Source organism: Melozone crissalis, unplaced genomic scaffold (assembly GCF_028551555.1).
Source record: "Melozone crissalis strain CALT ecotype California unplaced genomic scaffold, PUWL_Pcris_2 ptg000005l_1, whole genome shotgun sequence".
Taxonomy (NCBI): domain Eukaryota; kingdom Metazoa; phylum Chordata; class Aves; order Passeriformes; family Passerellidae; genus Melozone; species Melozone crissalis.
In genome coordinates this window covers 20,743,611-20,756,654 of record NW_026535783.1, presented here as the reverse complement: position 1 = coordinate 20,756,654, position 13,044 = coordinate 20,743,611, and the positions used below count along the sequence as shown (strand labels likewise).

At 40.9% G+C, this 13,044-nt stretch overlaps 1 protein-coding gene across 6 annotated transcripts in view; it reads right to left on the bottom strand.

Annotated features, from left to right (window-relative positions):
• PALM2AKAP2 (PALM2 and AKAP2 fusion) overlaps nucleotides 1-13,044 on the bottom strand; it is a 266,500-nt gene that overhangs the window by 144,319 nt on the left and 109,137 nt on the right. For 5 of the 6 annotated variants that reach the window (XM_054281676.1, XM_054281691.1, XM_054281717.1 and 2 more), the window contains 2 exons: nucleotides 11,410-11,524; nucleotides 10,773-10,794 (listed from right to left, as the gene is read on the bottom strand). In XM_054281676.1, the coding sequence (XP_054137651.1) occupies nucleotides 10,773-10,794; nucleotides 11,410-11,524 (137 nt within the window). Of the gene's footprint in view, nucleotides 1-2,752; nucleotides 2,855-10,772; nucleotides 10,795-11,409; nucleotides 11,525-13,044 lie in introns of all 6 variants that reach the window. The other variant, XM_054281727.1, reaches the window with a different exon arrangement.

Below are 13,044 nucleotides of genomic sequence, written 5' to 3'. Positions count from 1 at the left end.
TTGATGGATGGACTATTTAGTGGATAAGGAATTGGCTGGCTGGCTGGAGCCAGAGAATGGTGATCAATGCCTCTGTGTGCAGGTGAAGGCCAGTGATGAGTGGTTTTCCTCAGGGCTCTCTCTTGGGACTGGCCCTCTTCAGTATCTTTATTAATGACACGGGCAGTGAGATCCAGGGCACCCTCAGCAAATCTGCAGATGGCACAAAGCTGAGCAGGGCAGCTGACACAAAAGAAGGAAGGGATGCCATCCAGGGGGACCTGGACAAACCAGAGAAGTGAGGCCATGAGAATCTTACAAAGTTCAGCAAGTGCAAGAGCTGCACCTGGATCGAGGCAATTCCCAATGCGAGGACAGACTGGGAGAAGGAGTCCTTGAGAGCAGCCCTGAGGAGAAGGACTTGAGGGTTCTCAGGATGAAAAGTTGGATATCAGGCACCAGTGTGCACTTGCAGCCCAGAGAGCAAATTGTATCCTGGTCTACATCAAAAGAAGTGTGGCCAGCAGCTTGAGGGAGGAGATTATCCCCCTCTCCTCTGCCCTTACTCTATCCACCCAGAGTACTGCATCCAGGTCTGCGATTCTCAGCACAAGACAGACATCAACATTTTTGGAGCAGATTCAGAGGAGAGCCATGAAGATGATCAGAGGGATGGAGCACCTCTCTCATGAAGACAGACTGAGAAGGCTGGAATTGTCCAGCCTGGAGAACAGAAGACTTTGTGGAGACCTTATTGCAGCCTTCCAGTACCATTAGGAGGCTTATAAAAGTGAGGGAGAGGGACTTTATAAGGGCAGATACAGACAGGACAAAGGGCAATGGTTTTAAACTGAAAGAGGGCAGATTTAAACATCAGAGGGTGGCGAGACATGGAACAGACTGCCCAGAGAAGCTGTGGATGCCCCATCCCTGCTAGTTTTTGAAGGCCTGGCTGGATGGTGCCCTAAGCAACCTGATCTAGTGAATGGCATCGCTGCCCATGGCAGGACACTTGGAACTCGATGACCTTTAAAGTCCCTTCCAAGCCAAATCTAAAATTCTATGGTTCTATATTTAAGAAGAGTTGCTAGATACATATTTTTATCTATGGTATGGAGTAGTATGATGTAACAATGTCTTATTCAATTGGGAGACTTCAGGCAACAAATTCTATCACTTCTTCAAGAATGCTGTCCTCAAAGGTTAACAGGAGTGATCCTTTTGTATTTTAACTCTGGCTACTTTGCTTAAGCTTTTGACTCTGTCAACATTTTATTTTCATGTCTTCTACTGTGATTTTAGATATTCTACAGTGTTTTTAGATATTGGTATAACATGTGGTTTATGACTAAACCAGGGACCACATTAAAGCTACTTGGCTAAGCAAATGCATAAACATATATTAATTTCTTAGAAAGTTGTTCACCAGTAAAAGGCACTGCCATGAGAGAAGTGAATAACAGAACCTTGTTTATCTGCCTGTGTGCATTATGTTTGTTCTCTGTGAGAAAACCTAACAGCCCAGCTTGTCAAAGTAGTTGCAAAATGAACTAACATTGGTGCTAAAATGTCTTTTTTTAACCAAAGCATATTTACTGCAAAATGTGATCTACTAATAGAATATAAAACTACGTGACAATAGAGTTGGAACTGAAAGCAGTACTTGAAGATGACAGCCAGTATTCACAAGTACAAGTTCCTGCAGAAGCTTTAAATACAGTGAAACATGATGCAGCACTTCAGGACAAGACACCAATGTGCCAACAGAAGGATCTAGATTCTGTCTGTTTTGTAGATTCAGAGGCTTTTCTTTAAAAAAAAAAATCTACTTACACTTTGAGCCTCTTTTAAGATGGATGGTTACAGCCAACCTTTAAGAACACCTATTGCGCACACACGATACATTTATCAAGGACTACATTAACAAGGCTTCTGAGTCATCCATACTTTCTTGTTGTTGACAAAATGGCACAAAACACACAGAAAAGCTTGCTATAAAGACATATCAGGGTAAGCACTGGTGGAAGGAAAGATTTTGGAATGGCTTGCAACAGAACTTATAGAAAAAATGACACATTTCATAGCTGTGCATGGTGCCTTAGCTGTAGACATTGCTTTGCTATGCTGGTTAATCCACTTCTCAAGTAAGCCACCTTTCATCCCTTTCCTTGGGACACCTCTTAGGTAGCCACCAGCAATTCAGTCTTGACATAGGGAGTACATTGTTTAGAAAACAAGAATTTTGAAAACAATAAAAATGTACAGCTTCTAACAGTCTTGTTACATTTAAGACACACATATAACCTGAAAAATAAGTGTTAGAAAATTCTCTGTATGGCTCCAAGCACAAAACAAACCCACCTTTTCCCAAGAAGAAAGAATGGTATACAAAGAAGTAAAAACACATAAATATTTGAAGAATGTATGTGGTCTTGTGAGTGCCTTGTCTGGAGTTGCATGGGTACAAGAGAGGACACAAAACCTTGGCCTAAATACTATGTATTTGTACCAGGAGAGATGGAAAGAACTGAATGTTTCTACATTAAAAAAAAAAAAGGGGGTGTTTCCTATGGTACTTTTATTATAGTTCAGCTATCTTGTTTTGAGAGTATTACTGCAGTTCAAAAAAGCCTTGACTTATTTACAATACACATCAATCACTATTTCCTGGCATTTAAATGATATCAGGACACCAGACTCATTAAAGTAATATAACAAAAAGAGTTCATGGCTATTGGACTGATATTATAATACTTTGCTCCTTGAGACTTACCAGCTACTCTGCTTGATCCGTCCCACCCAGGAACTGGCTCTGCTGTTCGTGAATAGAGGGTTGGGAGTTCAGGGATCTGGGAGTAAATGTAATTTACTGCATCTGGTGTCAGAGAACAGGAAACAGTTAGATTTGTGCTACGAGCCCCAGTGGCTTCATTGCTTAGACAGCAGAGTGCTGTCAGCCCTGACAATAGTCACTGGAGCTTTGTACTAGATAATTGGATCAAAGCAAACAAAGTGCAAAGTCACTGTCCTGTGATTGGTGTTCAATAGACTAGCTGAGGCAGGAGGGAATGGGTCCAGATGACTCAAACCTTATGTCAGATGAACACATAAAATTATTTGTCAGGAGGTTCTGGATTTATCAAGTTGGTGAGCTTTAAAATGGGGAGTGGGGTGGGAAAGGTAAGGAACACACCCAATGCGATACCCAGAATACATGACATTTCAAATAGAGATATAAAAGCCTAAAAATGCTAGTGCTGACTGAATAGGATAAGAAACCAGCTCTTTTGTACCAGTTGTTTCCAATATTAATGAATCAGAACGTCGCTTTTTGTTCTTAAAGCTGAACTTTAGCTAATAATGAAATCTGATATAGTTATTGATAGGGAATCTGTTTTGGTTTTCAGTAAGTATTATGCTCCTGCCAGTGCTGCAATGTCACCGTTCATTAATAAATCCTGAATTAGTAGAAAGCTATCTTAAACGATTGACTTGTTTTACATTTGAGATTATGTCTGCTTATCACAAGCTAAATGTGTACTTTAGAAGAGATGTTAATAAATTTAAAAGTATTTCCTTGGAGATATTTTGTGGGTGGGTAAAATATAAGTAGCATTTATTGTTCTGCTTGAACTCAGTGGCTGAGCTAAGAGCAGAGCTCAGAGGAGAGATGTGCAAATAACTGACTTCAGGTCTTAAAGCTGAGGCACCAGACCAAAACAAAAAAAAAAAAAAAAAAGAAAAGAAAAGAAAAAGAGAGGAAAAAAAAAAATCACATTCTTTCCTATCAACTGGAAATGTTTTCAGCTCTGTAGGGAAATGATTAAATTTATGTTCAAATATAAAATCCTATTTGGTGTGAAACAGACCATTCCTTTTCCTCCAAGGGTAGGAGGTGCCAGTTCAATGAAAGATCTGTCAAGCCCTTGGTACTGCCTAGTCCATGTGCCAGCGTAGGAGGCAAAATCTCCGTTCCTTGAAGCCTCTTGTTGCTATAAGCAGGTGAGAGAGGGTGACCAGGGCAGACAATAAAAGGGAAATGGTGAAATGAGAGAGAAAATGAAAAGTTCTGTGGTAACCTGCTTGACTGCATCTGGTTAAGGGAGATACTTTCATCACATTCCCTGTGAGCTAACGCCCATCCCAGGATAAATACCTATGCCTGGTAATGTCATCAGGATGGACATGATGTGCCACCTCTAATCCCAAAGCTTTTTTGGCAGGATAATTGGGCCTGATATAAGTGAAATGGTTTTACTCCCATAGCAGTCAGTGGTGGCCATCATTGCTACTGGATGCAGAAAAATGAGACCCCAGGATGAAACTCCATTGCTCTGCAGACCACTGTAGGTAACTCAGGTAAGGAGTCCTCTTTCCTCCCTTCTGGTGTCATAAAAGTAAGGCACAGAGGCACAGTATAAATTCATTTAAACCATCCACAAATTTAGTATATAAATGAGTTCAGTTTGTATCAGATTAATTGGAAAAATCCCCAAGCCTGTCCAGGCAAATAGTCTTTTATTTCATATTTCAGGGGACAAATGGCAGACTTGGCAAATGGACTTTTACAATTTCAATGCACACTGTATCGCAAAGCTATGTATTTTTAGCAGTAGCATCTAGGAAAAATAATTGTTTAAGACACACAACTGACTGAGCACTGGCCAGCAACAGCTGCTTTCTTTTGCAGGGTCACTTTCCTCTAATGGGAAACTGGTACAATGCTTGGTGCTGTTGCTCTGGGAAATATCACCAGCAAATGAGTAGGCCATTATTGAAAACTGAAGTAATTTCTGAGAACAAAGAACTGGGGACTGTGTTTCTGGTCCAGGGAAAGACGGCACTTGGTGTTCTGGAAATAGCACAAACTTAGTAATTATTCATCCCACAGAATGTCCTTTCAGAACAGTAGTTTCCGTACACACTCATCAGTGACTGAGTGACAGATGTGTCACGTGTCACAAGTCATAATCAATGCAGGCTTGAACTGCTTAACTAATCATCCTTACTTCTGCAGTTCATGAGGATCAATAGGCATGGCTGGGGTACAGTTCTCATGCAAGGACACTGCAGGAGGCAAAATTCTTTGCAAATATTTATTTTACCCCAGTGCTTATAGGGGGAACTAACATCGCTGACATCGAGCAGTAGGGAAAATCAGTTGTAGAGCCTGATGGTGACACTCTCACTTTGATGTGGTAGGTATCTGCGGACCTTAGTAAGCTGGATTTTTCTTTCCCCCCTTGCCTCCTGCTTTGGGAGACAGTACTAGGCTAAGCATCAGATGCTGCTAATATTGAATTAGTTTAGAAACTTGTCTGTATGTTAATTAAAATTAAGTATTTAAAAAATTAGCTTCAGGCCTCCAATCCGTCCTTGTCATGAGCAGGGAATGCTGGAAGGGCAGTGCAATTCTCATATAGTTATTCTGAAGCTAGTGGTGGTGCCACATGTCAGAAATAGGGTATTTGACTATAAGCTGGAGTTGGTTGATTCTACCAGCTCCTGTCTTGTGTTGCTGCCTACCCCATCCAGCCTCCAAACAAAGCAAATACACTCATTTCTCTTTATCTCACTGGCAACAAGGACTCTTTCATTTGGCACCTTTAAAAGAATATAAGAGGCTAATTTTACAAGGAATGGATTGAGACACAAATTAGCATTTTGTTCACGTGAGAAGACAGAACATAAATAATATTTAAACAGACTGCACTCAATATCTTCATTTCAATCTTTGAATATCTAAGGATGACATAAAGCTAGTTCTGTGTCTTTTTTACCACTTGCAACAAAATAAATTTTTGGAGTATGGCACTCTTCTGGATTACCAGACAGACAAGAGCTTGGCAAAGCATATGGGACAAGGTGATCCTTCAAGGTGCTCACACAAAGCTAAACCTTCAGAGCTGCTCTGAATAGCTCCCACACGGAGTCTTGTGATCAAAGTCAGATGGATTAATTTTCCAAGGGACAGATTCTCTTTAGAAAGTCCCATACCATTAAATTAGTGACAGATCTTCTGCAAATAATGGCTCACAGGGCTGTTCCACCTACAAAGCTCTCTGGGCCTGCATGGGACTGCATCAGGAAGAACAGTGATTTTGGCCCTCCCATCATGTTTGCAGGAACATCAATGGAGGCTTTTGCTGGAAGCTGAATAGTCTGGCTCTGACTTACTGAATCATGCCCTAAATAAGCTTGGGGGTTAGGGTCCACAGCCGACACTTGTACATCTGTAAGCAATGTGGTGGGTGAGTGCATTTATCAGAGCACTAAGAAATGCTGCCCAACCCTTACTGAAGGCAAGAAGCCTAAGGGCAGCCACCTCAAGTGCATGCATACCAATGTATGTAATATGGGCAACAAGCAGGAGGAACTAGAGCCTTGTGCCCAGTGTGAGAGGTGCTGGAAGAACCACAGAAACGTGGCAGGAAAGTTCACATGATGAGGAGACCATAATGGATGCCTGCAAATATAATATTTTCAGAAAGATAAGAAAGGAAGAAGAGGAGGTGGCGTTGTACTTTATGTGACAGAGATATTTGTGTGTATAGAGGAGAGCTGTGGAGACCATGCCAGTTCTATTTAACTAATGCCTTAGGATCATGATTAGAGGGGTCATCACTAAGGAGGGTGTTGTGCACCGGCTTCCCTGTCAGGATGATGAAGCCAACAAAACCTTACTGTGGCTGCTCAGTGAAGTCTTGGGCCAACTGAGGCCAGTCTTCATGGGTGGCTTCAATTACCCACACATTTGTTGGAAAAAACCCCAAACTGTGCACATGCCAGCCATCAAGTTGGTGGAGTATCTTAAGGACTCCTTATTCCTGTAGATGCTGAACATGCTGACTAGGAGCAGCACATTGCTAGATTTACTGCTTGCAAGCCGAGAAAATTCATTTGACTTACACTGGTAACCAATGACACCTTGGACACAGTGAGCAAACATTGTAGAGTTTAAGGTCCTGCTTAGAACACTGAAGATCAGTAGTAGGACGAACATCTTAAATTTTGGAAGGGACAACTTTAATATGTCAAGAGCCTAGTTGTGAGAGATTCCATTGGAAGCATCCAAGAAAGTCAAAGGAGTTTGTGAGTTGTGCTGGGAGTTATTTGAAAGTGCCTGCTGAAGGCACAAGAATGGTCTATTCTTTACAAAGGCAAAGGAAAAAATCTCAACAGAAGACTTCCCTGCCTTAACAATAAACTGTTAGGTGTAATTAAAAGCAGAAAAGGCAACATAATGGCTGTGGAAAGGCAGCCAGCTGGCCACTGGGCACTACAAGCACCTTGCAAGGACGATGCAGAGATGCAGTCAGGAAGGCTAAGGATCAGCTAGGACTAAAGCTGGCAAAAAATATCAAGAAGGGTTCTTCAGTATTTGTGAGCAGTAAGCAGAAGGAAAGAGACAAGATCACTGCTTAAGTAGTGCAGGGAAGCTAGTCACTAACAATGGTAACAAGGCAGATTTCTCCTTTTTTGTCCATAAATCCACATCCAAGAGTGCTGAGAAAATGCCTGACATTTTTGTAAGGAGACTGTCTATAACATTCGAAAGATACAGAGTTCAGTGGATGTTCCTGATGACTAGAAGAGACAAAAATGTCATACCACAGGAATGGACCAAAAGAGGACCCAAGAAACTGGAGGCACAATGCTTTGTCCCCATGGCAAGTGACAGAATGAGTCGTCCTAGAAATCGTTACAAAGCAAACAAAGCAGATGATTGGGAAAAGCCATAATGGATTTACCAAGGACAAATCATGATGGACTAAACTAATCACCGTCTACAACATAATAACATCTTCTATTGACATGGGGACAGCAGTGGATGATGTTTATTTAGACTTCAGCAAAGCTTTTGACACTGTTGCCCACACTACTCTCCTGGCCAAGACTCATGTGTGAGATGGGTAGGAAATTGACTCACACGTCACACTCCAAGAGTGGTGATAAATGGTTTTTACTCAGGTAGCCAGAGGATCTGTAATTGTGGCAGCTCTTGATGGAGACTGAATTTAAAGGTTATCAAAAGCCTACAGCTGAAAGTCAATTGCTGATGAACTTCTACAGGACATGCGGAAAGAACTCTTCAAAGAGCTGTACTTGACTCCTCTGAGGGCACACTGGTCTGTTTTGCTCTTGGGCTGTACAGCTTGTCAGGATCAGAGGACAGAAAACCAGAAGAGTCTCTAAATAATGTACTGGTTACTAAATAATACTGGTCAGGTTTCCTAGACCACTTCTTGACCAAATATATGCTAATACATACAAAATTCAAACAGAGGCTTGTGCAAACTGTCCAATTAATGTAACTGTGGCTTCTGTATGTTGGCTGAAGTAGTAACAAATAGTTTGCATACAAACAGCCAAATACTGCAGAGGATACATTTGCCTCTAAGGCAAATTCAGCAGACAAGGGAGTTACATCAGATCTTCATGTGGCTTTTATTTTATATATACATTGAGAAATAAACATCCACACATGGAGCAAGAGCTCTCTCCTTTCCATTTGTTCATGATGTGCATGCAGCATAGCCCTGCAGCATGCCTAGTTTTGACTGCAGACCTGAGCACCAACAAATGATGCAATGCCTAGCATCATCTCAGACCTTGTTTAATGGAGAGCTTGTCAGCTGCAAGCCACTACAGTCATAACTGAAGGTGACAGGGCCACAGCTCCCAGCCTCAGCATTTCTGCTCTACTTTCTCTTACACAGTGATTTATGAAGGCAGTGTGTTTCTACCCTGGCAAATACAGAATTTGTGTTAATTGTGCCTGGATGATTTCAAGCTCAGAGATTCTCACTGCCAAACGCAGCGCTTTTTTCCTATGAAAGCTGTGAAGGACCCAGAGCATCATCTGATCAGTCACTGGTGCTCACCAGCACTTCTTCCCTTCCCTTATAGACTTTGCTTGGGCTTCTCTGGCTCTGAACATCTTCTAGTAGTGCTTCCTGCACACTCAAAATCTCTGTCACCACAAAATTATACACAGGAACACAATAGTGAGATTAAAAAACTGTTTGTGTCACTGCATTTACAATAAAGGGACACAGAACAAAGAAATATGAGATGTATGGAACTGGGAGTCTTTCATGATGTGGCAGCAGCTGAAGAAATTGTCCAAACAGGTCATTGTTGGTTTGTGTCTGTGTTTTACACAGCCTTCCTGGGTTATCCAGTGGCTCCTACCTTTTTCCTCTGGAGAAGAGAAAGGGGAGGGGAGGGGAGGGGAGGAGAGGAGAGGAGAGGAGAGGAGAGGAGAGGAGAGGAGAGGAGAGGAGAGGGCTCTCTTTGCTTGCACGAATTGCTCTCTTCCCTATGGCACATTTTGAAGTTCTTTGTTATCTTTCAGAAATTACAAGCTGTCCTTAATTCTGGCTCAGTCTGTCAGGAAGGGATCTACTGAAAGCAGGCAAAATCTGGAGAGCATGAGGGCTCCTTTTGAACCTAATGAAGTACTACATTGCTACATACCTTCAGGGAAACTACCACTTCATAATTGTTAGCTGGGGCTTCCTTTGGTTCCTTTGCTATTAAAGACACGTGAAGATGCAGGCTGCACCTTGCAGGAGTCATAGAAGCTCCTGAGCACCTGGTTGCTAATGCCTGCAGGCACTGCTCCTACTTAAGGATCTTACTAATGACCACGGTGTAACCTTGCATAGGTACAAAATATTTGCAATTACCATTTTGTGGTAGCCAAATTCAAATCCTTCAGAGAGAAGGAAGAGTAAGTTGTTACAATGGAACATACTATCTGGGATTTTTTTTTTTTTACTATAGCATTGAACAAAAATCAATGGATTATATTGCTAGCAGGAGCAAAAATTTCTGAACTAGGTCTTTGACTTAAAAAAAGCCCTCTTTAGTAAGTAATAATAATCACCTGGAAAGACAGCTCCAAGTCAACTCAAATACTACATCATAACTTCCATTGTATCCCATTGTTTTCATGTTGGGATCATCCTACATGTTCCTCATCTACATTCACAATACAGTTGGCAGCAGCTAGAGGAGGTAGTCTTAACCTCATTATTTTGTTAGTTCAAAGACATGTACTGAGAATGAGTATCTGGTGCTCATATTTATCTGCAGATGCCTTAGCATGACATCCTTCCAGGGTCCTAAGGATCCTGGGGTGGCACTACAAGGGTCTCTCCAGCTTCCTGGGAACCATGCCTATTATTTATCTACTCAGACACCTAAATTTATAGCTACACTTTGTACAGATCACACTTTGTATGACACTGAGTTAATAAGCTAGGGATTACTTCCTCCTCATCCAACCAAGTGAGGTTTTCCTTCTGCAAGAATCATCATGTGGAGAATATTGCTCATCAGTGAAATAATCTCTTTTTATTAGTTGTTCCTCTGTATTAGGAATAGTCCTCATATAATTTAGCTGGTTATGAACAGAGCATGAGCACATACAACAGAGAAGACTGACCACAGGGAGGTGAGAAGGAGTCTGCAGTGCAGAGCTATCACGTGCTGAAAGGGGTCAGTAACACAGAAATTGTATGATGTCTGCTTTAAGTTATTCAGGCTGTTCTTTCCCTTTGTGTGAGCATAAGAAGGGGTGGAACTCTGCCAAAGCAATACTGTTTTACCACAACAGTGACGTTTGTGCTTGCATTATAGAAATACCAAAGGAAAAGATAATGGCTCTAGCAAGAAATCAGAAACACACAATGAAGGAAACAAACCCAGTCTTTAAACCTTTGCAGCAAAGCTATAGTAACAACTCATTTAAACCCAAAGCTATAAAATAATAAAAAGGCACTTACCACCATCCTGGTGGGAGAAACTCTGTGAAGGGAAAAAACAGGATGTTTGGTTAAGCCTTTAATATTTTGGGTTTAATTTGCTTTACATCTTATTTTTATGCTAGGCTTGCTTTTATGGTTCTTTGGAAATTTTAAATGGGTATCTGTGATTGCTGCTCCTTGGATTTATGTGCCATCACAGACTGGAGAAGGGGGACAGGGTGCAACTAGATGAAGAGCTCTGCTTGTTGCAGGCTGTAATGTTTTGGAGTGGCATTTTTGGCAAATGCTACTATCTCTGGATGCCATGAGAGCAGGGAAGTTTTAAATACTCTCAGCATCCTGCTGATATCTTTAAGGGGAGCTGAAATACCCCTTAAACCTCATGTGGGTTCCCTTCTGATAGGGAGATAGCCTCTGAAATTCCTCTTCAAAAAAAGGCTGGGATGCAAGGGAGAACCCAAAAAACCCAACCAGAATAGACCTGATGCCACTGTGTCTTTTCTAGTCTTGCTCATACTCCTTTAAGCTAGGTGCTCTGCAACTGCCCTAAATCTTTCCTTAAGTGCATTAATTATAACTACTGCTTCCAAATGGAGCTAAGAGTACACCTTGGTTTCAATCTGTGCCCAAGTGCCTCCCTTTTTTTTTTTAATACCTTTTGCAAGTTGTCAAAGGATTTCTCAGTCTCCTTTAGTTTCTCCAAAATTATTTGTTCTTTGGCAGATATTTGTGATTCTTCACTTTCTAATTTCTGTATTTCCTGTTCCAGTCTGTGGAAGACATACAGACATGCACATACACACAAAAATAAAATATAAAAATTAGTTAAAAATGAGAGAGAGCTTTCTAGATATTTACTGGTATTTCAAATGTCATCAGAAACAACTTTGTCTCCTATTACTCACAACTGATTTCCTAACACATGAAAGACCCATGAATTATTTGTAAAACAAACAATTTTTTTACAGGAAAAGATTTATTTACAGGAAAAACAGTGATTATCTTATCCACTTCTGCAAAAGCATATACAGATGAACTAAAAATATACTTCAGTATTCCTTCACTTCAATTCCCATAATATCTCTGATTTTTACTTTCATTTTAGAAATCACAGTGCAGGATACAGCTATGAATATGCAGTAGTATTTAGAGGAATAAGCGTATTCTAATGTTTCCATACTCCAGACAATGAAACTGCAAATAGTTTTTGGAAACTGGCAGTGAACCAGTTGTGGTAGGAGTTTCTCTTGAACCCATATTTTGCCAACTCTCCTTTGGGATAGCTATCTGTGCTTTCTACTGTTACTGCATGACACTGGGGTCCCAGGGACTTTGTGTAACAAAATACATATACAGTTTAGAAATAAATGTACTCTGCTAGGCAGTAAACACTCAGTACTCTCATTTCTCTTGTCAAGACTTAGCAGCTGAGACCTCACACGTTAAGATGAGTTGATTATGCCTTGGAACATGCTTTTATAGAGCTTAGATTCTCCATTACTTTAACTCAAACCTCCTTTAATTGACATGATTTATGCAGATGCAGGAATTTTCCCTCTTTCCTTCCACTCTCTTCCTTTTATGTGTGCCACTGTTTTTGTTTTCTTACTTTTGAAAGAAAAAAAAAATTAAAAAATATATATAAAATAAGCCAAGATTAATACATTTGGATAGGGATAGTTATCTAAAACTTCCTTTGTCTACCAAAAGATCTGTAGCTGCTCATAGCTTGTTGAGCCTTGTTTCCTTGAATGGGACATACCAGCACCACCCATTACTTCCCTTACCCATGGCTGCTTGCTCCTGCCTTTCTGCCACCACTTTTCAAGTGAAGGATCAGGACACTGATCCACACTGCAGGACACATTTTTGCTCTTTTCCAGCCTTGATCAGCTCAGGAGTCCACTAATGCTTGTCCAATCACAAGGCAGATAGCACAGAGAAATTGATGTAGGGAGGAGAGAAGGAGGAATTGCTTCTTTGACAGATCTGACAGGTTCAGTTTCTTGTGAAATTCCTGTGTTTAAATACAGATGCAGGGTTCTAACTTTAGGCACTCACTTGGGAAATTTTTTCTCACTTTTTAATTGTATGATGATGAAAGATTTGTGGCACTTACTGATAATACTTTTCATTAGAGGTAAGGAAAGGTATTAGAGGCTCAAGTTGTTGCAGATGGAAAAAGGCAGATTTTATTCTCCTAAAGTGTGCAAATACTTAAGAGTCTCAGAGTAATGGTGATTTGCTGAACTGCCATTAAATGTAACACCCTCAATCACTAAGTTGAAAG